Here is a 26,296-nt window from a genome sequence, read left to right as displayed (position 1 = left end):
GCACCTGCCACACCATCAATCGAAAACATGAAATGCCCTGCCAGGACCAAATCTAGAATACATGCCCACCCTATATCTCCCTACAAAGTTTTTGTCTTAGTCAACCTGGATTAAATTGCACAAGTACAGTCTACGGATTGATTGACAAGTTATAGTAAATAAAGGAGGTTGGCACAGAGTAGAGAGGTTTTTACAGTATGTTCTTTCTCTTCCAACACTATTCAAGATAGAACTTGAGTACTTTTGGTTCACAGGTGGGATGAGTCAGAGAAAATAGCATGTCCCTATGAAATACCATGAAAGATTTTAAAGCGCACAGGCCTAGTAGTCCCACAACAAATAAAGTAGTCAGATGAAGCCAACTGCTCAAAAACTGAGCATTAGCATGCCCAAGACCAGGTTCAGATTCAACATGGTTAAGGACTTCAGTCTAATTTTGCGGCATCACATGGGGCACTTGTAATGTCCTGAAAGTTTAACTGCACCCCTGTTCCTTTCTACCCCTGGATGCGAGTAATTCATCACCCACTGAGTAACTCAGCAGGTTTAAGTTCTTTGCTATTGTCTAATGGTAGATTCTAAGCCAGTTGCTCCTACACTTAACTATGTCAAATTCTTGGCAGTCTCCGAGACCTCCAGTGAACAGTAGGCGTGTAAAGGTTAACCCCTATGTTACCATGCATTAAAGCGGACCAGTATTGGAGAGTAATGAACACTCTTACCCTCCATTAACAGGCCACCTTTCCTTTGGGAGGGTGGATGTGAAGTAGATGGAGCAGGTACAAACAGAAGCTTTGTCTAGGGCTCTAGGATGACAGAAAATCCTGCCTCTTCAATTGCGAATTCACATAGGACAGTTGTATTATTTGTGGTTTAGGATCAGTCTGTATTTCACGACTGCAAAGATTGCTTTCAGCTATAACACATTTATATACGTATTTATTATGCATTTAAGCAGTGCTACCTTACTTGACCCACAAGGCACTGAGATTTGCCTGTTGTGTACCTTTCATTCAAAATGAGGATACTGGGGCTACTATGAGCTACAGAAGGAGCTTTCCACCAAAAAGGCTAGCCATATGCCCTCATCATCACAAGGTTGAAGCCAGCGATAGCCAGAATGGTATGGCTTGGAGTGATCATACAGAGTCCCAGTGATTCCTGATGGAGCTGCAATAAAAGCATTCAGAGCAAGACGCTGAAGTTTTCTCCTATAAGGAGTGCCCATTCTCCCAGAAAACTCAAGAACCACTAGGCTAACAGTATTGTTAATGTGAAGTGATCCGCTGTCTGGCTGATGGCAGTTATCTTTGCTAGAATATGGCAGACCCTCACCAGGCTAGAGAAAATAACTGGCCCCAAAAAATTATCCTTATGGAATGCATGAAGAAGGATTTGGGGAAAGGACAATGAAAAACCAAAACTGTAGAGTGCCCCGAGCATCATCATGACACAGAGTCCTGCCTCCTCTCTTCACAATGCTTGAATATAACCATCTTCTAGATAAGGAGAGCAGGGAACTTTGTTATGCCGCAATAAGGCCTCTGACAAGGCAAACTTTGTGGCAAAGTCCTAAGCTATAGCAAGGACACCAAATAACTTTGCTCTGTATGGCAGAGTTGGTTTGCTACAATAAAGCAGGGATGAACTGGTTACTAACATTTGGTAACTGTGTTTCTGTTGGATACTCTAACAGCAGATTTCTCATCTTGATGCGCTGAGTAACAAACATCACAAACGCTTGCTAGAGTATTGCTTTCTAGGCTGCCTGTGACTGGTGGGCAGAGCAAACTGTTATTCCCAATGTACAGATCTCCAGATTGGGAACTTTTAGATGGAAAAGGGTTGGCGAGGAATCTATGGTTAGATCAATTATCCGACAGAAACATGGTTCCCGAAGGTAAGTAACTTGTTCTTCTGATGGATACTTCTAACCACAGATTCCTCACCTTGTGATAGTGATATCACACAAGTACCTCCCAAAATAATGGGTCTGAACTGGCTCAGGCCAAAAGGTCCTGCAAGGACTGAGCGACCAAAATACCCTATTTGACTGATGTGGCTGTCAAACCAGTAGTGCTTCATGAATGCGTGTATCGTACCCACACAGCCAGCTGCCAGATGCCCAGGAGTGGCACTTTTCCTACTAACAGTGTTAGCAGCTTTGGCCCACATGGAATGAGCCTGCAAGTTTTCAGAGGGCTGCTTTCTCACCTATACGTAGCAGATCTTTATGCAGAGTAATCCCATGGTCCAGCCACTTCCAGAGGCACAAGTCCTCATGGCACAAGGCACATAACTCCAGCCTGCCTGCTTGTTGTAGTACCATATGGCAGTGGTGTTATCCATGAGCACTTGCACCAGCCTTCCTTTGGTAGGGGGCAGGAACGTCTTCAACATCAAGTGAATCGCTTTCAGCTCCAACAAGTTGAAGTGGAGTCAAGTCTCCACCAGAGACCAGAAATCTCTGATCTCCAACTTTTCCAGATGGCCTCCGCAGCCCAGCAGTGATGCATGTGTGACCACAGTCTGCTCCAGGTTGGGTAGGAGGGGGGTCTGCCACTGACCCAATCGCAGTACAGTAGCTACCACTGCAGTTCTTTTGCAGGCTCCTCCGAAACCTGGATACAATCCAACAGATTTCCCTGATGTTGTGCCCACTGGGATTTTAAGTCCCACTGAATGCATCACCAGCAGAATGCAGGAGCCCAACAATCTCAGCAGCCTCAGAGTCTTCTGCACTGAGATCCAGAACAGAGGCTGAAACATTGGGAGCAAATATCAGTTCTAGCCTAAGACTGTGTGGCTGTGTTCCAGCAAGAACACACCTAACCACTTTCATGGTTTTTGCCGCTCGAAGGCTAGGGGACTTAGCCGCATGTTGTCCCTGTTGACCTTATTGTTTTGCAAGCCTTAGCCCCTGCTACAAAAGGGCTGAAAAGTCTGTTGTGTCTGAGGTTGGCAGATATGGAAATCTTTAAGGAAGCCACAAAGAGGACAAAATTGTTGGTGGAATTGCTTAGTAAGGGCAGAAAGACCAAAAGAATTTGCTATTGCTCTGCTCTCTTTGAAACGCTCCAAGGCTGAGTCCACTTTGTCACCATAAAGTGGAGATGCATCCAAAGTTATCTCCATTAAAAATGCCTACCAGTCGCCAGAGAAGCCAGTGGACCGCATCCAGGCATGGCGCTGAAGGGACACACTGGTACCCATGGCATGTCACAGACAATCAGTTGTGTCCAGTCTCGAGTCTCTCAAATTTTGACACATTGCAGTTGTCTTGACTAGAGTGTGTAAGAGAGGCCCACGGTCTTCCAGGACAGCCGGTAAAATTGAAGCAACAGTATACAACGGGCATGGGCGCAACAGCAGAGGAGGTAACTAGCATTGACTGATCTCAGAGCAAGGCTTGTGGAGGAGAAAATGGTCTTATCAAATGTCTATTCTTTTGAACTACCGGTTGGGGGGAGTTGTAAGGAAGGCAGCTGGGCTGACTCAACTGGTGGACAACTGTATACCAGACTTTATGGAGTTGGGTGCTTGGTTAGGAAGGCAGGACCGGAAGATGCATGATGATGGTGACGAACAATCAGTCTAGTAAAGGATGCTCTTACTAGGGCTTAGCTCAGGTGCCCAGAAGGCGGTCAGTAAGTACCTTCTTATATGGCAATAGTGGCTCAGTGGGAGCCTGACCAGGTTGCAGAAGTTCCATTCATACGTTAGTTTTCACTTCCATGATTGGCAACTGTAGGTCTAACACCTCATTTGCCCTTCATATCACTACAGTAAAAGAGGAGCTTTCCCTCTGTAGCAGAACCCAGGGAGAGACATAAGGCCAGTATCACGGGGAAGTGTCAAGCCCACTGGCATCCTGAAACTCTTCCTACCAGTTGTATTCTTCATTTCGGGGAACGTAATTGTCTGAGTCATCATAGTTGTCGTTCTCAGAATCTGTGCTAAAACGTTCATGTAAAGTCAAGGGCCTGCCGTGTGGTAAGGACAAGGCATCAGAATTAGAGGGGTTGACAAGAGGTTGGTACACGAGGCGCAACTTCATTAGTGTCTGTGGTTAGTTTACATCAGAATCAGTTTGCACAATAAGCTATATATCCAAGAGAGCACGGGAGTCAGTGCAGAATATGATGGGTCCAAGAGGCACAGAGTGCACTGAGGGTGAAGTCTGACTTGAGGACCCTGTAGATCTCTGGGGGCCCGAAAGAGTGCCACAAAGAGTTGGTAAAGTGCTGAAAATGCTCAGACTGGCCCCTCTTCAGGCTTTCACTTGCTACGATGTTGCAGACGGCCCAAAAATCGGGATGCATTGGGACCAGACTCTAAATCTGCTCTTATGGAGAACGGAAGCAAGACTGGGAGGCACGCTGATGCCCGTACACGCTCTCTGAAGTTGGAGTGCCAGGAAGGGGGTGAAGAATCTGCAGTTAGAAGTAGTCATTAGAAACTTCCTGCAGAACAGCAATACAAAAGAAACTATTCTGTAAAGCCACTGAATGCAGCTGTCACAATAAAGTTCAGATTTGCATTTCCAGCTTCGAGTAGAGGAGGAATTGATTAAAACCATAAGAGGTCTAAAAGGTAGAAAAATGGCCTGTACTTTTTGCGTACAAGGATGTAATGTGATTAAGGTAATTTATGCGTCAAACCTAGGATTTCATTTGGTGCTGAAATCACAAATAAACAAACTGCATTTGTATTGATTTGAGGAAGGGATTATACAGGTCAGTACGTCCAACAAATTCAGATGGTTGAGGACACAAGTTCCCCAAACTTCTGGAGCTGTTCCTGAAGTTCCTCTTGCAGGTCCAAAGAGTCCAAAACACAATCCAAGGGTCTGGAGTCTCCAAGATGGCCCTTGTAAGGTTGGGACCACAATCCCCACAACGCACCTGGACAACACCCTTAAAGTCCACTGTATACACTCCAGGCAAGGGGCTCTTGGTGGAGTTAATGGGGGTGAGCTTTGCAGGGAGCCCACTGTTTATTCCTCTTGAAAACAAGGTACATCCAAAGGGTTGTAGTTCCAGATAATGTAGCAGGTGCAGTCAGAATTCAGGGCCGGATGGTGCAAATTAAGTTTCCAACTTGGAAATCCTCTCTTCTCTCAGTTTCAAGCAGCAGAGCTGAGAGGCTCTGCCCCTCTCAGATACTTATTCCAAGTTCTCTGGGATAAACAGAAGGGCACTCATGCCCAATGTGGTGCAGGGCAACACCCCAGAGTATGACCATATCCGCGAAGGTGTGGCACTGTAATCTCCCAGAGAGCACCATTTCTCCAAAATTTAACATGCCTGATTTTTCAGCAGCGAGAGAAGAGCTGGCTAGGCCAAACTTCAGGATGATTCATCTACACATTGTCCTTCCCCCTTGCATCTGCTCATTCCTTTCTTAATCCTAACATCTGCTGGATTCAAATGGTAGGGGTGTAAATGAAACTGGCTTCTCCTGCCTGTCTCCTCCTCCTATTGAAGATTTTTGTTTATGACCCCGCCCACCTGCTCAGGCATTCCTATGTAGCAGAACCCTGCCCTCCCAGAATGGCTCTCTAACCCCAGGGGCAACTTATAACCAAGGCATATAAAACTTAGAGGTCATGCCAAACATAGGGGTACCCTAACTAATAGTGTACCCTAGTGTATGTAGGTGGTTTCACTGTATTCTAAGTGTCTTTTCAGCATAGCACTGGCCCTGGTTAGGCAGAGCCCAGGGGTGTTAGAGTGAGTTACAACCAGTACCTGTCAGCAGAAAATGGGGGGTGCCTAGGGCACAAGGATGACTATGCAACAGTGAGCTGAACAGTCTGTGCACCTATGACCCCCTACATCACTGCTTACCTATGCTGTTGTTGGTCTCCCTCGTGCAACCTCCGGTGCCACGCCTGCAGCCTGTTTGCCAAAAGAAGAATCCCCATTGATACGCATTTGGGCACCCGTTGTTGTGATTGCACCCTGCACCTGGCCGCTCCTGTGCCGCATGTTTAGTGATGCTTTGTGCCCCGCCCCCCCCCCCCTTTGTGCCTAACCTAATCCCCATAGCTTGGCCCCTGCAACCGATCTATTTACATGCAAGTGGTGTGGCTCCAGGCACGTCCGTCTCCATTGAAAAACATGGGGTCGAACTCAGATTTTGACCTCTGCACCCGGCCGCCCCAGGGTCGCTGGTGGTGCAGTTTTGGTACTCTCCTGTTCCTTGGCCCTTGCTGACTTTTGGTTCGAAGACTGTGATTGTAAGTGCATTACTTTCTGTTTAACCGCTATATTGTTTTCCCCATGGGATAACATTGAACTGTGCTGAAAAGTTTTTAAGTGTTGATTTTTCAAAGTGAAAAGTATTTTTCATTAAAAGCGTACTTCCCTTATTGCGCAGATCTCAGTCTTAAAATAAAGTACAAAGTATAATTTTCTAAAATTGGTCTCGATCTCCTTCTTGAGTCGTGTGCCCATTATTGATAACTGTTGTGCAATAAATGTCTTTCACTCCTTTGTGTTAGGCCTAAGGCTGCTTGACCACACGACCACTAATAGAGCACATTTGGTTTTACATTGAGCCGTGTACACTTTTGGGGAAACCCTGGACTCTGTGCACTGTATAACTTAGTGGCAATACCATATACAGAGCCAGCTTCCTACAGCGCATGTATGTTTACCTAAGTATGTGCACTAGGAAGAGGAAGGCGGATGCATGCTATGTTTTACTGTTGAAACCCAGAAATCAATTTTCAATCTCCTGTGTGAGTAGTGCACAAGAGGGAGGATGGAACGAGTATGGCAAACAGCAAAGTGAAATGCAGGGCTCCCTCAAAGCATTCCCAAGGTCCTTTCTAGTGAACCAGACAATGGGAGCTGTAGGATATGATAAATAGTCCACTTGCAGTGTAGGAACAGTAGTTACAACATTTCAGCTCAATTCTTCCCCAGAAGCATAACACCTATTAGGTTGGGAAGTAGCCGAGTAGGGAAGACTCTCCCTCCTTTGTACAATATTGTTTGGGTTGCCCTAAAAGATAGTTCAAAGGAACACACCTCACTGTTAATAACACTACAGGATAAAGCAAGTAGCTTTAGCAGTCTGTGAGGAATATGGAAAAGTCAACAACTACCTTAAAGTGAACTAGGAACTTGACGTTAAGACTATAAAATCCTGAAAACCTGGTGTACATATGGAGCAGAAACCCCCAATCACTGTGTCGCTATTTTTAATTGACAAGGGACGGGTTTCACACAAGTGGGGACCAAGGAAGATCTGGAATCCAGGGATGATGGTCGCAAACTCAACTCCCCTTCACCAGGTTCAAGAACCTGGATGTTCTGCATCCTGCCAGGAAAACTCCTTTGAATTACTTTGAAGGACTGCTGGTGAGGTCTACTGGAGATATCCCTGCACAAAAGTCTTGAGGAGCTATGCAGGAGGGACTGGAGTGTTGTAGCACAGGAAAGGATCTGCACTGCCAGTCCGTGTGGCGAGGCCTTCAACTTGAACTCCCCTATACCCGTGCAGCATGTCCGCGAGCATGGCGACTTGCTACCTTTACCTGTTTTTGCATGACGGCACTTGCCTTCTCCTTCGTTAGGTCGACAGATGCCTACCAGAATTTTAGAGAATGGACTACAAAGGACAAAACTACCAGAAGAAGCAGCTGCAATGGCTTTACGGTCCAAATATTTGCAACTGTTATTGACATTTTCATCACTAGAAAGAAAAAAGCTGTTACCATCTCTGCGTTGATCAAGACTTCATCCAAGTTTGGCGGTTTCACCTCCTCGAAGGTCACTTCTGCGACCCATGGCGGCTCTTCATTAGTAACGGTAACAGGTTTGAGCTTTGGGCCTGAACAAGACAACAAAGGAGACCCATCTTCTCATGACCAACACAGATGAGTGCGGCCGCAGCCTATGCAGCCCTTTGACTCTTTAATTGGAGCTGTGCGCCTGAGCACTACGGCACCATTGAGGAGACATCGCAGGAGACTAAATAGAGTACTGCTGCTTGTCCTTAAGCGTAACAAGGTAACTCAGATTTTACCAGTCTTATTATATTTGTATCGCCAGCCCTAGCAGGAGTTAAAGGAGAATGCACTTCACCAGACCTTAGGGTAATTGAATGTTATTCTCCCCTAGAATACTGTGTACCATCTAGAATCCTATTAACTGCACAGCCGTACAGAATCTCAGTGTTAATTGTGTAGATTATTTCTCCTCTCTGCTTTACAGATGTAGTATTTAGCTATTGTCAGTGGATAGAGTACATTTGCTTTTAAAGTAAAAGCACAATGATTTATTAACTGATGCTATTTACGGGAGCCTTACCCACCGCAACTCACTGAGTTAGCTTTGGACGACTCCACCTACTTGAGTGTCAATTACTAAACGGATGTACTTGGTGCACAGTTTTGGGTATAATAGTAAGGTAAAGCCCCAGAACACAAGACTTCATTGTTGCAATTTTAGTGAACTTGGCTTGTATTGGGGTTCGCCAAAAAGGCTCACACAGCTGTTCAGATATCATACAATTGCACGCCAAATACTTAAGTAAACAAAAAACTAAAACATTCTAAATACTTAAAATGTTTTTAGAATTCTAAAGCTGATGAGCTGTTGGTAATCCGCTATGGTAACAATAGTACCACTTAACAAAAGTAAATAGACGACCACCTGAGTTACAAGAGTTTGTGCAGAATAATATGAGACTGAAGGCGAAAAGCTTAATAGAATTGTTATACTGCTGACTTTCAATCAAATCAATCAATCAGGTGTTTGTTAAGCGAGACTACTCATCCGTAAGGGTCTCAAGGCGCTAAGTGGGGGGGTGGGGGGGGGGGGGGGGGTCACAGGTTCCAGTCGATCATGGAGGGGGTATGTCGAAAAGCCAGGGTTTGAGATTTCTTGCGAAGATGGGGAGCGATGTTGTCTGAGGTGGAGCGGAAGGTCGTTCCAGGCTCTAGACCCGTGAGGGAAAAGGAGCGGCCTAGGAGAGCTGGGCTTATCATAGGGCCCTTTGAGGTGTGTGGAATTTGAGTCGGCTGTTCAGGCATGCTGATCCGGTGTCGAGGAGGGCCTTGTGAGCGTGGGTTAGCATCTTGAAGGGGACTCTAGCTTCGAAGGGGAGCCAGTGGAGTGTGCGCAGGTGCTGGGAGATGTGACAGTGTCTTGGCAGGTTGCGGACCAGTCTTGCAGCGGCATTATGGATGTTCTGTGGCTTGCAGGTGAGGTTTTTGTTTATTCCGGCATAGAGTGTGGAAGCAGGAGGACGAGACGGAGTTGATCTGGCAGTCCATTTTGAGCTCTGAGTCCAGGATGATTCCCAGGTTGTGTGCATGGTCCGTGGGGGTGGGCGGGCTTCCGAGGGCCGGGGGCCACCAGGTGTTGTTCCAGGCGTCTGTGCTTGGGCCCATGAGGAGTACTTCAATTTTGTTGTTTAGTTGTAGGTAGCTGTTTTTCATCCATTTGGCGACAGCTCCCATGCCTTCTCGAAAGTTGTCTGGCGGTGTTGGGTTCATTGGATAGGGAGTGGATGAGTTGCGTTCTGCCGGAAAGGAAGGAGCGGATCCAGTCGAGGGTCTTGTCTTGGATCCCTGCATCGTGGAGTCTGCGTATTAGGGTGCGGTGAGAGACTGTGTCGAACGCCGCTGAGAGGTCGAGGAGGATGAGGGCTGCTGTTTCTCCTTTGTCCAGTAAGGTGCGGATGTCGTCTGTTGCGGCGAGGAGGGCAGTTTCCGTACTGTGTTTTTTTCTGAAGCCGGACTGGGCGGAGTCGAGGATGTTGTGCTCTTCGATGAATGTGGCAAGTTGGCTGTTGATGGCATTCTCGGTGACTTTCGCTGGGAACTGGAGCAGGGAGATGGGTCTGTAGTTTGAGGTCGGTGGGGTCCGCCGAGGGTTTCTTCAGGAGGGAGTTGATCTCAGCGTGTTTCCAGTCGTCGGGGAATGAGACGGTTGCCAAGGAGCGGTTGATGGTGTGGCAGAGCATGGGTGCGATGGTGTCAGCGGCTCTGTTGAAAATGTGGTGGGGCAGGGGTCCGTGGGGGCCCCGGAGTGGATTGACTTCATCGTCTTCAGTGTATCTTCGGTGGTGAGGGCTGTCCAGTTGTCGATCGCTGGCTTCAGGGTGTCGGGTGGTTGGTGAGGGTTCAGTGTGTTGGTTGTCGTCTAAGTTTTCGTAAATGCTCTTGATTTTGTGGTGGAAAAAGGTGCTGAGTTTGTCGCAGCGGTCTTGTGAGGGAGGGATGTCGGTGGACTCACTGGTGGGTTGGGCGAACTCCTTGATATTGAAGAGTTCTTTGTTGTTGTGTGCATGAGTGGAGATTCTGTCTTCAATCGCTTTTTTCCTCGTTTTTCTGATGAGTTGGTGGTGGGCGTTGGTGGCAGCTCTGAAGTTGTTGTGGGCTTCTGTGGATTTGGTGTTCCTCCAGGCCTTTTCGAGGCGGTGGCAAGTGTGCCTGGACTCTTGAAGGTTCGGTGATGAACCATCTAGCTTTCTTGGCGTGGATGTTGCTGTTTTTCTTGAGAAGGGCTATGGTGTTGGCACTGTTGGAGATCCATCTGTGCAGGGTTCGGGCTGCAGTGTTGGGGTCATCGTTTTCCGTGATGGTTGAGTGGAGTTGCTGAGTGATGAGGTTAGCTGGTCATCGGTGATTCTGGTCCAGTTTCTTCGTGGGAGCAGGTGCTGGTGTCTGTGGATGGTGGGAGTTCTAAAGGTGAAGTGGACGCATCAATGATCAGTCCATGGGAGTTCGGTGGTGTGGCTGAAGGTGATGGAGTTCCCTGTTGTGAAGAGGGGGGGTCGAGGGTGTGTCATGCTGAGTGCGTGGGTTCGGTCGCGATCTGGCGGATTCCAATGTTGTGGAGGTTGTCCAGGAGGGATGTGGTGCTGCGGTCCAGTTGGTTGTCGAGGTGGAAGTTGAGGTCTCCCAGTAGGGTGTTGTTGGTGGACGCGATGGCATGCGGGGAGATGTCAGTTATGGAGTTGGTGAAAAGTCCGCGGGGTCAGTAGATGAGGGTTTCTCGGAGGGTGGAGGTAGGGCTGGCCAGTATCTTGAAGTGAAGGTGTTCCATCAGGTCTGTGGGCTCGTCGGGGAGTGTGCTCAGGCGGAGGGTGGATTTGTGGACGATGGCGATACCTCCTCCCGGGCGGGTGGGGCTGTCCTTCCTGGAGATCTTGTATCCTTGGGGAATGGCGATGGCGATGTCCGGTCCCGAGGGGATGGTGATCCAGGTTTCGGTAAAGAATGCTACGTCCAGGGTGGTGCTGTTGAGGAGGTCCCAGATTTCGGTGGCGTGTTTGTGGAGGGATCGGACGTTGAGGAAGATGCATTGCAGGGTCTTCGGTTCGGTTATGTTTTTGCGGGTGGGTTGCGCTGGGTCCATGGACTTGTCGGTGCTGCGGGTGTGCCGGCAGCGGTGACAGCTGAAGGGTCCGTGAGTGTCGGCTGGTGATGCTAGCTTGCAGTTGTTGTTGCGGCCTGGGTTGAGAGCGTGAAGTGGTGCTGGGTCGTAGCGTTGGCGGAGCAGAGATCCAGGGTTCCTAGAGCTGGTTGCAGTCGGGCGCAGACGGGCATGCCTTTGGCGCGCCAGCGGCATGGCCGCGCAGCAGCCACCATTAAGTAGGGGTCGGGGAGGGCAGGACAGCTGGGAGGCGGGAGTGGGGAGGGGAGCTGGATTGGGCCGGTCGCACAGGTCGTGCTGGGGGGAGGGGCCGCGGGGGCAGCAGCGGCGGGGAAAAACGGGCTGAAAAAGGAAAAAGGCAAAAAGAGAGAAAAGTGCAAATAAGGCAGCTAAAGTGCAAGAAAGAGTGGAGGAAAGAGGACACGATAAGAGAGTGAAAGGGGGAGATTGAGATGAGGGAATAAAACGTGTGAAAAACGGAGGAAAGACAGAAGGAGAGTGAAGGGGGGAGATAGAAGTGAGGGGAAAAAAACAAGAGAAAAAGCGGAGCGAGAGAATGAAGACAGAGGTCCACTGGACCACCAGGGATAAGGCGCAAGTGAAACCTGCAGGTGGAGGAGGGCCTCGAACACCAACACTCGAGACTGCAGGGGCTCGGGGGAAGACCTCACTTAATAGTGGAGCTGCGAGGGAGGGAGAGCAATTTCACCAACAATGAGTCAGTGGTCTTGGTCGCTTGTCCCCGCAGCGGCCACCATTAAGTAGGGGTCGGGGAGGGCTGGAGAGGCGGGGGCGGGGAGGGGCACTGGATTGGGCTGTCGCACTGGTGGGGAGGGGCCGTGGGGTCAGCAGCGGTGGCGGCAAAAAAAGGGCTGAAAAAGGCAAAAAGCAAAAAGAGTGAAAAGTGCAAATAAGGCAGCAAAAGTGCAAGAAAGAGTGGAGGAAAGACACAGAAGGAGAGTGAAAGGGGGAGATTGAGAGGAGGGTAAAAAACAAGTGAAAAAGGAGAGAAAATGCGGAGCGAGAGAATGGAGACAGAGGTCCACTGGACCACCAGGGATGAGGCGCAGGTGAAACCTGCGGGTGGAGGAGAGCCTCGAACACCAACACTCGAGAGTGCAGGGGCTCGGGGAAAGGCCTCACTTAATGGTGTAGCTGCGAGGGAGGGAAAGCAATTTCACTGAAAGTATGTGAGAAAAATATATATTCTGAACTGAACAGTTGAAGAGGAAGCATTCAAGTGAATGGGTAATGAAACAAAAGTTAAGAGACCAACAAGGGAAAACTCAACTCGATGACGCAATGTTTTCAGCCACTACGAGTATACTGTAACAACCTGCGCTGCACTGTAATCCAATTGTTAACACACAAACAATTTTGGGGCAGCTCACAAGATTGATTGTATTCATTAGTATTTTTTCTGACAGATACTGGGGACGTTACATGTACCTCTCAGCTGGAAACTATATGCAGCCCTGCCAGATATGGCTGACTGACTGTTTGGGGAGGAAGGACTATAAAGCAGTTAAATTACCTAAGGGTTCCGATACACAGCAGAACATCTGGTCTGGAGAGCTAGAGTTAACACCATTAAATCGGTTGAGAAGAAAAAAATCTTTGTGCAAAGAAACAGCCCAGGTTTTGTGTGCTCCTGTCAGATTTTTTTTTTTTTAAATGGTAAATGATATTATGATTGGTCAGTCACGTACAGAGCCAGACACTTCAGCAATCGAGGTTTGTTAAACATCTGGTCCAGTTCCACCAGCCTTCCACGCAGGAGGGGAGGGCAGCGAATAAAACTGAAGCAGCTACTCTGGCATTCCAGAAGGTACACATCAGGGCTGCGATAGCAAGAAAAATAAACAGAGCGAAGGAAACCCTGTCTAGACGGAGCTGCTGCGGAGGCTGCTGCAGACACAGTATTTACTTGGAAAAGATTGCCAGGCTGCGCGCGCACCCTAGAACGAAAGGCTGCACAAAACATTAAAACACTGGCAAAGGGAAGAGTCCCGAGAAATGGCGTCGGCGTAGCACTTACCATAAATAAGGACGACAGACTCCTCTATTGCATGCTGGTAGCTGAACTGGGAGTCCAGGAGCGCGCGGCTCACGAAGGAGCCGTAGTACGTGGACTGGTACCAGCCGACGTGAAGATGGTCTATGTTCACGTGGCGCAGACTCCGCATCATTTCCATCTGGTACTGAACTAGAGAGGGGAAAGGAGAGCATGTTCAGAGCTTTTCAATCCCAGAGTCGGACATCACAACACGGCATCGAGTCCACTTGTTCATCTTGAATGAGAAATGCCACATGTGTGAGCGTTTGTGCGATGCCGAAAAATCAATCAACAAGAAGTAGTATACATCAGCAAAATATCATTTTCACACTGTGGGAATAAAACATAATAAAAACGGCACCCATTTCTGCTTGTTTTCCCAAGAATGTTGCTCCATTGCAGTTTTACACATCATTGAGCTACATAGTTGCTAGTCCTCAACGTAAATCATCCAAGACCATGCACAGAAAGCAATTAAACACAAATATACCCTCGAAAGGCCATTGCAAGTCACGCGCAAAACGCCAACATAAACCGATAATGCGGACCTCCAGTTCATTCCAAGGCAAAGTGCTGTTCGTGCCCTCTTCCTCTCATCTTCCCTCAGAGGCCAAGCACAACCACCCGTACATCAGCGGGCCCTATACGGATGTGCCCAGAGTATTTTTTTAATTTTTTTTAGCAAGCAAATAAACAGAGGGCGAAACAACCACCCCTAGTTGGAACAACTAAAATGAATCCGGACCATCCTCAAAATCATCTAGACATCCTATGCACTAGACTATCGACGACTAGAGGGAGTGAGTTTGAGCATTAAGTTATCCCTCATACTTAAGTAGAAAAAGAGCTATGCTAAGATCGTTGAAATAACTTGCTTTTAGACAGCGTTTCCGTCCACACACATGCCGTTTCTAAGAGCAGTAAGCATCAGGGGTTACTATTACCCATTTCACTGCAGTCAGTTTACCAATCCCTTATAACCAAAGGCCGAGCTTGCCTTGGCAGGATTCGATGTCGCGATCAGCACTTCACTGCAGGGGCTAGCATCAAGTGGCTAACTCACCGTGTCATCTTGTCAGTTACAACAAACAGCTAGCTCCATGACACACAGGACAACATTCAAACAGTGCACAGTACAGGGTGGAGGATCATGTCGAACTGCATGCTGCAGAGTCACAACAATGTCATGAACTTGCTGGCCTCCTATGTTAACATACACCATCTGCAAACCCCTTCCTGCATCAAATCTCCACAGCCCAGATGATGGAAAGTGTGCTCTTCCTCCCACCTCTGGCTTCTTCAATGTACAAGTTAAAGTAAACGGCAGTGCCGTAAGACTGCCTCCGAGAGAAGCAACAGCCCAAAGGAATACGAATAGTGCACCCCCAACTTTGACTGAGACATTTATAAAGCGCACTAATGCCGAGGCATCTTGGCGCTAGGATAAAGTACATGCGGGTGCGACTTGATCAATTGGCATTGAGAGTAAAGCCATGTTTTAATTTGCTTCCTAAAGAGTATTGTACTTGGTGGAGCGGTGTCGGAAGTGAATTCCACAATTTTGCAGCTAAGTATGAAAATCGCTTTCCCCCCCACCTCACTCTATTTATCTTAGGACATAACACCAGTCCCACATTGGAGGATCTGAGACGGTGCGATGGATTGTAGCGAGGGAAGAGAGCTTGTAAATCAGACGCCCCTCCTCCGTAAATGGCTATGTGGACTATACACAGAGCCTTAAAATCCACCCGTTGTTTTTGCTCGGAAGCCAGTGTTGTTGCTTTACACGGCAGATGTGGAGTGGTGCTTTGGAAGATTAAGTAATACTCTTATGGCTGCGTTTTGTAAGGATTGGAGTTTGGAAAGCTGGGCTACCCCCACTCCCAGATATAAAGCATTGGAATAATCCAACCTTGACAGCACCAAAACGCCAACCATCGTTTTCCTCAGTGAGAAAGGAATGAAGGGTAAAATCTTACGGAAGATCTTCAAGGTGAAAAAACAGGCTGAGGACACCTGGTTTATCTGTGGTGCAAGTGTGAGGTCTTTATCTATCAGGACACCCAAGTTTCTGGTTTTGGGTGCCGGCACCGGGCACGTTCCAGCGGGCCACCATGGTTGACTTCAAACAGATGCTTTTGTGCTAAATTCCACAACTTCGGTTTTACTCGCATTTAGTTTTAAGAAGTTGCGGTTCATCCAGATCATCAAATCTGTGATGCAGTTTCGAAAACGTTCCGCCGTAGCGTCTACGCTGCGTGTTACGGACACCTCTGTTTGTAGTCAGCGTAGGACACAAGCGAGAAACTGTGGTTCTTTATTAAGCTGGCTAAAGGAGTCACAAATATTAAACATGGTGGGAGATAAAGCAGATGACAGAAAAGATGATAGCAGGGTTAGGGCCATTCCATTGATGCCAACCTTCTGGAGCCTATGTATCAGCACTTTGTGATTTACCATATCGAAGGCTGCTGTGAGGTCAAGCAGGATAAGGGCCGCCCACCCAACCCCATCCATCGATTAACGAACATCCTCTGTCGCCAGTGACGCTTTCACCTCCTCCATCGTGTCCTCAACCCCTACAGACCACACAAAATCTGCATTCTGTGGCAGGACAGAGACGACAAAAGCAAAGTAGATGGTTAAGAGCCACTACAGCATCATCAATCAACTGTACTATACACTGCGGTATGTAGCCTGCACTGAAGACCTTATATTTACTTCTGACTTAGCCTCATGCACAGGTCACTATACATCTAGACTCTTAAGCACAGAGGTCCGTCAGTACCAATCTTTCTAGGCACTTGTGGTGGACCTCCTCAATCCAAAAGACTACCTGCCCATCCAGATACGTGTTAGAGAGTGCTGTCACCTCCAAAGCGGCTCATGAAGGAGCTTACTTCCAAACGCATGTCTGACTGGAGGAAGACTTACTGAAATTTCAGGATGAACGGAAGAGCGGCTTATCCCACTCAGGATCTTCCTAGGAACTGGATTCACGGCGTGCTATGCCCCTCTATTCAATCTTACCTTCATCTGAGTGGTTATACAGTCAAGGGCATCAGTCTCCCACTACAAGCGACAGATGCATAAAGGTATCTTATACACGGTTAGCAATCATCTAGAGCTTTAATATCAACCTTGAAATAAGGCAGTATCACTGACTTCCGGCAGAACTCATTGAGTGTACATTTCTCACTCTTTAAATTGCATAATCCACCTGCCTGCTTTCATTCCACGGCAATAAGGTGGCTTGACAGAGACACGTACTGCTTAAAAAAAAATACATAAATAAACAGCACCTATTTAGAGAAGAAACATTAACCTAATGCAACAAAACATACACCTGGAACTGCCCACTGGTTTAAAAGTTTTGTTGTAAGCGTGTGGTACAAAAAGAAAAAAAACATGCCCCACCTGTACAGAACAGAGAAATGTTTGCAATACTTACAAAAATTAACCATTGTATGTCAATTTTATAGGAAAGTGCTGGTCCTAGGATGCAGGTGTACTTAAAAACCCTCTATAGTGTTAATGCACAGTACAGGAAAATATGACTTACAGACGCAAACAAAAGGTAACAGAAGCTTCGAAAATGCTGCAAACTGAATTTATAGTTTAAACGCACAAGTATGACTCAAACAATTAAAAAGGATAAATAATGGAAAGAAAAAAAGCAGTGAAGGATTGCAACCCACGCACCTCTATGTATTTTTTTTAATCTATGAATCTTATTACAGAAGGCGTATTATTTACTAAACATGTCTGTAAGCGGGACTCAAGGGTGGAACTAGAATTGAGAGGTGGACCATATGGAGACTATGAACGAATATGCTCATATGTGAGGTCATACTGTATGTAACATTTCTCAATGCAGAGCGTATCAGTCACTTCGAAGTTTATATCTGTCCCAAATTGTGCATTTACATTTAGCGTGATCAATCACGTGAAAAGTAATATAAAAAGCTGCCTTATAAGTCAACAAAAAGCTTTGGATACTGACGCAACATTCAATCTAAAAGCAGGTGCACCGAGCACTACGTGCCAGCACACACACACAGCAATCACGGCGTCAGCCAGTTTTTGAGGGGGGCGCTACGCAACAATTCGTGTTACTGCCACAAACCAGCTTTTCTACCACATGCAAAGTAAGAGCCGGTGTGAGTCTCAAGGCGTCCGTCCCATAAAACACCACCAACGACTGCCATCGATCCAGCAGTGAACGCACTCGGAATTAATGGCCCTATTTCATTTCACCACATATTTTTAACCTCTCGTGGGGTTAAGCTTCCTCCTGACACCATTTAATCACGTCCTGATCATCTCCTGTGAAGGCATCGGGCAGGCAAACGCTGTTGTTCATTATTTATAAGGCACTTAGGATGCATCTATTTCGAAAACTTATGTTCTAGATACAATTAGGCTATTCTTTAGCAGCTGTGAGGAGTGTGCCTAGAACAGCAGATAACTGTGCGCGTGCCCATAAACGCTGCTCGCTTCTGCCGCGTGACGCATTGCTTTATGACCAATACTCGTTATTTCACAATAAACGCGCCTCTTTCTTCCTTGCGGTTACACGCCAGAGCACGTCGAGTCCAGAGAGGCAGTCGTCACTAAACACTGGGGTCAGCTTACCAGAATGAGTGTCAATGCCGCTGCGATACTTTACAAATCAACCGAAACACAACGAAAGAATCTGGCCGGTGGTTTTTGGAAGGCCGCTTCTCTACTGACAATCCTTGAGAAAGTTCTCCACGAGTAAATAGGATTTTTACGTAATGCGAGTTCACAGCGAATTAGGCCACAAACAAATATTTAAAGAAATCTAAGTGGTGACGCAACATATCCCTGTAGGGATTTTGCCAGCAGCATAATGGGGAGAAAACGCTGAATGCCATAGTGTCTCACGAGAACAATGTTGTGAATGAGCTGCATGGGTGTAAAATGGGAAATACCTGGAATAGCTTGATACGTGAGGCACACTGGCTCGAGACCTCAGCCGGATTCACTTCATCAAAACTCAACATTGCAGACCATCTCTGGTGTGATCACTCTTAAATCTCCAATTGATTTTGCACGGTCTCGGGTTAATCTGCTCAAGGAATGCTCTTACAGTCAAATAGATATGCAATATCCAACTCCTTTGCGCAAGTTCAAGTGGCAAGTTTTATCAAAGAACCCCAAGGACGACTATTCTAGTTGCACAATAGTAATTTGTATTCTGATCCTTACTAGTGTACAGAAAAAATAGTCGTTAATAAATTGCTTCATGCACTGCTGAATGTAGAACAAAAAAAAAAAAAGACTATTCCAAAACTGGATGGAAATATTTAATCCTTACCAAATCCTTGAACTGTATATTTTACCAACCGGATACCATATCACTCAGTATAAAGCAATACCTGCAACACCACAGCCAATGCAGAGTATAATTCCCTAAAACAAAATGTATAATGAAAGTCAAAATGACGACCATATAATGCAAAAAGAACAGTCACCCATAAAGGCAGGGCGCACAGAGGGCCTTAACACCGCCCTAGACACAATCACCAAGGAAAGTGTTAGCAATGAGTCAATAAATCTGAGAAGAGATAGCGAACAAACCGGGACACAAATTCAGCAAAGAGGCAGAAATGTCAGATGACTTGTAGTGGTGCTTTGGAAGATTAAGTAATACTCTTATGGCTGCGTTTTGTAAGGATTGGAGTTTGGAAAGCTGGGCTACCCCCACTCCCAGATATAAAGCATTGGAATAATCCAACCTTGACAGCACCAAAACGCCAACCATCGTTTTCCTCAGTGAGAAAGGAATGAAGGGTAAAATCTTACGGAAGATCTTCAAGGTGAAAAAACAGGCTGAGGACACCTGGTTTATCTGTGGTGCAAGTGTGAGGTCTTTATCTATCAGGACACCCAAGTTTCTGGTTTTGGGTGCCGGCACCGGGCACGTTCCAGCAGGCCACCATGGTTGACTTCAAACAGATGCTTTTGTGCTAAATTCCACAACTTCGGTTTTACTCGCATTTAGTTTTAAGAAGTTGCGGTTCATCCAGATCATCAAATCTGTGATGCAGTTTCGAAAACGTTCCGCCGTAGCGTCTACGCTGCGTGTTACGGACACCTCTGTTTGTAGTCAGCGTAGGACACAAGCGAGAAACTGTGGTTCTTTATTAAGCTGGCTAAAGGAGTCACAAATATTAAACATGGTGGGAGATAAAGCAGATGACAGAAAAGATGATAGCAGGGTTAGGGCCATTCCATTGATGCCAACCTTCTGGAGCCTATGTATCAGCACTTTGTGATTTACCATATCGAAGGCTGCTGTGAGGTCAAGCAGGATAAGGGCCGCCCACCCAACCCCATCCATCGATTAACGAACATCCTCTGTCGCCAGTGACGCTTTCACCTCCTCCATGGTGTCCTCAACCCCTACAGACCACACAAAATCTGCATTCTGTGGCAGGACAGAGACGACAAAAGCAAAGTAGATGGTTAAGAGCCACTACAGCATCATCAGTCAACTGTACTATACACTGCGGTATGTAGCCTGCACTGAAGACCTTATATTTACTTCTGACTTAGCCTCATGCACAGGTCACTATACATCTAGACTCTTAAGCACAGAGGTCCGTCAGTACCAATCTTTCTAGGCACTTGTGGTGGACCTCCTCAATCCAAAAGACTACCTGCCCATCCAGATACGTGTTAGAGAGTGCTGTCACCTCCAAAGCGGCTCATGAAGGAGCTTACTTCCAAACGCATGTCTGACTGGAGGAAGACTTACTGAAATTTCAGGATGAACGGAAGAGCGGCTTATCCCACTCAGGATCTTCCTAGGAACTGGATTCACGGCGTGCTATGCCCCTCTATTCAATCTTACCTTCATCTGAGTGGTTATACAGTCAAGGGCATCAGTCTCCCACTACAAGCGACAGATGCATAAAGGTATCTTATACACGGTTAGCAATCATCTAGAGCTTTAATATCAACCTTGAAATAAGGCAGTATCACTGACTTCCGGCAGAACTCATTGAGTGTACATTTCTCACTCTTTAAATTGCATAATCCACCTGCCTGCTTTCATTCCACGGCAATAAGGTGGCTTGACAGAGACACGTACTGCTTAAAAAAAAATACATAAATAAACAGCACCTATTTAGAGAAGAAACATTAACCTAATGCAACAAAACATACACCTGGAACTGCCCACTGGTTTAAAAGTTTTGTTGTAAGCGTGTGGTACAAAAAGAAAAAAAACATGCCCCACCTGTACAGAACAGAGAAATGTTTGCAATACTTACAAAAATTAACCATTGTATGTCAATTTTATAGGAAAGTGCTGGTCCTAGGATGCAGGTGTACTTAAAAACCCTCTATAGTGTTAATGCACAGTACAGGAAAATATGACTTACAGACGCAAACAAAAGGTAACAGAAGCTTCGAAAATGCTGCAAACTGAATTTATAGTTTAAACGCACAAGTATGACTCAAACAATTAAAAAGGATAAATAATGGAAAGAAAAAAAGCAGTGAAGGATTGCAACCCACGCACCTCTATGTATTTTTTTTAATCTATGAATCTTATTACAGAAGGCGTATTATTTACTAAACATGTCTGTAAGCGGGACTCAAGGGTGGAACTAGAATTGAGAGGTGGACCATATGGAGACTATGAACGAATATGCTCATCTGTGAGGTCATACTGTATGTAACATTCCTCAATGCAGAGCGTATCAGTCACTTCGAAGTTTATATCTGTCCCAAATTGTGCATTTACATTTAGCGTGATCAATCACGTGAAAAGTAATATAAAAAGCTGCCTTATAAGTCAACAAAAAGCTTTGGATACTGACGCAACATTCAATCTAAAAGCAGGTGCACCGAGCACTACGTGCCAGCACACACACACAGCAATCACGGCGTCAGCCAGTTTTTGAGGGGGGCGCTACGCAACAATTCGTGTTACTGCCACAAACCAGCTTTTCTACCACATGCAAAGTAAGAGCCGGTGTGAGTCTCAAGGCGTCCGTCCCATAAAACACCACCAACGACTGCCATCGATCCAGCAGTGAACGCACTCGGAATTAATGGCCCTATTTCATTTCACCACATATTTTTAACCTCTCGTGGGGTTAAGCTTCCTCCTGACACCATTTAATCACGTCCTGATCATCTCCTGTGAAGGCATCGGGCAGGCAAACGCTGTTGTTCATTATTTATAAGGCACTTAGGATGCATCTATTTCGAAAACTTATGTTCTAGATACAATTAGGCTATTCTTTAGCAGCTGTGAGGAGTGTGCCTAGAACAGCAGATAACTGTGCGCGTGCCCATAAACGCTGCTCGCTTCTGCCGCGTGACGCATTGCTTTATGACCAATACTCGTTATTTCACAATAAACGCGCCTCTTTCTTCCTTGCGGTTACACGCCAGAGCACGTCGAGTCCAGAGAGGCAGTCGTCACTAAACACTGGGGTCAGCTTACCAGAATGAGTGTCAATGCCGCTGCGATACTTTACAAAATCAACCGAAACACAACGAAAGAATCTGGCCGGTGGTTTTTGGAAGGCCGCTTCTCTACTGACAATCCTTGAGAAAGTTCTCCACGAGTAAATAGGATTTTTACGTAATGCGAGTTCACAGCGAATTAGGCCACAAACAAATATTTAAAGAAATCTAAGTGGTGACGCAACATATCCCTGTAGGGATTTTGCCAGCAGCATAATGGGGAGAAAACGCTGAATGCCATAGTGTCTCACGAGAACAATGTTGTGAATGAGCTGCATGGGTGTAAAATGGGAAATACCTGGAATAGCTTGATACGTGAGGCACACTGGCTCGAGACCTCAGCCGGATTCACTTCATCAAAACTCAACATTGCAGACCATCTCTGGTGTGATCACTCTTAAATCTCCAATTGATTTTGCACGGTCTCGGGTTAATCTGCTCAAGGAATGCTCTTACAGTCAAATAGATATGCAATATCCAACTCCTTTGCGCAAGTTCAAGTGGCAAGTTTTATCAAAGAACCCCAAGGACGACTATTCTAGTTGCACAATAGTAATTTGTATTCTGATCCTTACTAGTGTACAGAAAAAATAGTCGTTAATAAATTGCTTCATGCACTGCTGAATGTAGAACAAAAAAAAAAAAAGACTATTCCAAAACTGGATGGAAATATTTAATCCTTACCAAATCCTTGAACTGTATATTTTACCAACCGGATACCATATCACTCAGTATAAAGCAATACCTGCAACACCACAGCCAATGCAGAGTATAATTCCCTAAAACAAAATGTATAATGAAAGTCAAAATGACGACCATATAATGCAAAAAGAACAGTCACCCATAAAGGCAGGGCGCACAGAGGGCCTTAACACCGCCCTAGACACAATCACCAAGGAAAGTGTTAGCAATGAGTCAATAAATCTGAGAAGAGATAGCGAACAAACCGGGACACAAATTCAGCAAAGAGGCAGAAATGTCAGATGACTTGTAGTATGTACAGCTAAGACATGGCAGTCGAGCACACGTTGAAAGGCATTACTCAAATATAATTTGCATACAAAGCAGATATTTTGGGTATGGGGAGATAGATGGGCTAGGGACTTCATTTTTTTCTCCAAAAAAGCAGCCAGAAGGATTACAAGACAACAAAACCTTTTGAAGTAAATTAATAAAAATAATTTAAAAAATGCTATCCCCTTTTTTTTTTTTTACTTGTCACTATCTGGAAAAAACACTCATTCACACTTAGGGTTCCTACAACAATAAAATAATACAATATAAAGTATATATTTCATTGATTTCTTACCTGATAATCTCATTTTTGGAGGGAAAAGCCTGTTAATTTGATAGGAATTAAGACCAGTCTTAACGGGACAAGGTACCTGAGAGCTAGCAGGTGTATTAGGCAGAGGGACAAACAGAAATCCACTAAAATAATTGTCGGATGCTCAACGTGTGGCTTGCCAACAACCGATACCGCACTCAGTAAATAGGGTACAGTTTTAAACATTTATTATCACAGGTTTCACATTTAGAAAAGCATAAATGAGAAAAATAATTTTCACTTAAAAGAATCTTACAAAACATATTGTCTAGAAACATGAGAAGAATGTAATACATTATAATATGTTGTGCATTCTGCACAGTACTTCAAGCAGCACAGCACTACAAAAGCACACTAACCTAACATTTGATAATGGAACTTTTATCATCAAATTTACCTCACTTTAAATACTCAAAATATTTAGAATGATGAGACTGCTCAAACATGCCATAAGAGTGAGGACACTAGCAGATGTTTCCTGCATTGTGACCACACAACACAACCCCATGCAGAGCATTGGTCACTTTCTTTTGAAGGTTCATGTACGACCAGTATTCAGTGTTTAGAGTAAAGACTTTGATCAAGGCCCATTTCTACAGACAAACCTGTGGTACACCCCATCTAACTTGTTTATCTATGCCTTGGTGAAACTGAGTGTGAGTGATTTAGAAAGCAATGTATAACTGAAGAGAAGTGAAAATGGGGATAGAAAGTCTTCTGTGTCATTAAGATGCAAGATTCTAATTTGCCAGCGAAAACGGACCATTAAGAAGCCCACGATGCACCTGCAACAAGTTCCTGTAAGAATCTATATAACCTGCCTCAAAGTAAATGGCAATTAGAGACTTACCTTTCCGTTTCCCTCTCGAGTTTTGATGTTTTTCTAGAACCATGCCACTGATTCGTGACTGCTCTAGTACATAACTGTTTTCACATTTGACACGTTTTATACCTCATTTAAAAATAAATTAAAATGAGACCAATCTAAATAAAAAGCAGAACGCTCAGTTACGGTGCCAATTCTAGAGAAATCAGATAGCTAGAAAAATTGAAATCAATTGTCAGTGCGCAGTTATAAAGATATTAGAGACGCCACCTTGCACTAACGTATACTATTAGTACCTGCGTAAGGCACTACTACAGACAACAGATTTAAACAAAAACCTAGCAATAGTCAACCTACTGTGCATATCTGATCAATAAACTATAAATACTTGGGCCAAACAATTACCACAGGCCCTTATAGTTAATAAGATGATTCTATAAAAGTCAGTTAGTACGGGGAACGCCACAATAATGATGTATTAATCAGCATGACTCAAAAAACCGTGATCACTCTTAAGGAGTTAAAAATGGAAGTATAACATCTCGCATACAAAAGGGTCTAATAAGTCCAGCTTCTGAAATAAAAGCATCAATGGCAAGAGATCTAATAACTTATTGGAGAGAGCGTTTTACTCTATATATTTACATTTCAATCATAGAATCAAAATGGGATTAGCAGTTTGTAGAAAATGAGTACACTATTAAATGTAAACAAGCTACTCTGCCAATCACTGGACCCCCATTAAAAGACTAGCCTTCTGGCGCAAAGGAAAGAAAGGACCAACCTATCAAATTTGAATACTGATTGATTAAGACACTATGCAAAAAAATTAAAAGTTCAATGGTGAAATGATTCTCAAAATTAAAATATACAGAAGACAGAAGAAAATAAACTATCTTTATAGAAATCATTTCACTTAGTCCAAAAGACCACCTAATAATTTAGCTACTTAATGATCAATTGGGGTATAAGGCACCTTATTTATAGAAGTCAAATAACTAAGGGGATGTTGTTAACTGATTAGCTATTCGGGCAACTGTACTGAATTGCACTTCTAGCAAGAAACAAAAGTAAAGCTATATTTTTCATTTTAGATACAAAATACGGAAATTAAGGGCATCATAAACCAGTGGATTTGATTAATGGTTCCAACTCTAGCTAGCATGGGAAAAGGCTTGTTTGAAGGAAGAGAGTATCAAATCACAGACACATTTGCAACAAAGGACTGGTCCAGTTTGCGTTCCAATTTGAAAGCCAATGGTTCATAAAGTAGCGTTTAAAGCAGCGCAAGGCTCTAGACTCACTCAACCATATGAGTTTGTCTGCAAGATAACTAGATATGCAGTGTGTAGGACCTTGTGGCTGCATGATCCCACTTTGTAGATAACCCTACTTCGATAGATAACCATAAAAAAGTTAGCAGTACCTGTGTGATGTGGTAACATCTTAGTTCCAGAGACAAACAATACAGCAGCAGGAAGCACCACCTTCAATAGGGTGAGGTGTATTTTGGAAAGGAGAGCATTGCTGTAATCAATCCTTCAGAGGACAAGAGAATGGACTGAAGTCTTAAGATCAGATACAGAGATGAAGTGACGAATACCCCACAGGATACACAGTTGGTCATATTGTTGATTTGTGCTTGCGGCTTCTGTTGTAAAGGAAATGAAGAACATTCTCTTCCGTCTTGACTTCCCGGCCTACTGAAAAAGCCCTAGGCTGCAAACGATTCCAACATCTGGTTGCTGGGCCTATGCAGCCATTAGACCAGACTATGTCGGTCCCCAGCAGGTAGAAAGCCCGGCCTTCTCCATTAGGATCCACAACACAATAGTATGAACTTGAATTAATCAATGCTGTTTAAGTACAGAATGATGATCTCAGACTACACTAATGACTCAGCCCCTCTATACCTTCCACCCTATGCACTCGTGTGACTTTCAAGCAGCACCTTAAGGCAACTGATACACAGAACTTTAAAAAAGAAATCACGCTCAACATCAAAATGAAACCAAGAAGCATAAGAGACCATAACAAAATTGTGCAAATAGTAGTCTGCACTGCACAATACTGCTTTATTTGTTTGAATCTCAAAGGTGCACCAGTACTTCTCTTCCACTTATAAGAAATACAGTGATGCTCTCAATTCCAGATCTAAAAATCCTAGCCACACTGAATCAGAC

At 45.1% G+C, this 26,296-nt stretch overlaps 1 protein-coding gene across 1 annotated transcript in view; it reads right to left on the bottom strand.

The window, feature by feature from the left end:
- Nucleotides 1-26,296, bottom strand: part of EIF3H (eukaryotic translation initiation factor 3 subunit H) — a 359,943-nt gene that overhangs the window by 142,442 nt on the left and 191,205 nt on the right. The window contains exon 3 of the mRNA XM_085605071.1: nucleotides 13,435-13,602. Within this exon, the coding sequence (XP_085461197.1) occupies nucleotides 13,435-13,602 (168 nt within the window). The remainder of the gene's footprint in view (nucleotides 1-13,434; nucleotides 13,603-26,296) is intronic.

Source organism: Triturus cristatus, chromosome 5_1, assembly GCF_964204655.1.
Source record: "Triturus cristatus chromosome 5_1, aTriCri1.1, whole genome shotgun sequence".
Lineage (NCBI taxonomy): Eukaryota > Metazoa > Chordata > Amphibia > Caudata > Salamandridae > Triturus > Triturus cristatus.
Note: the sequence above shows the minus strand (reverse complement) of the source record. Positions and strands in the feature narration are given on the sequence as shown.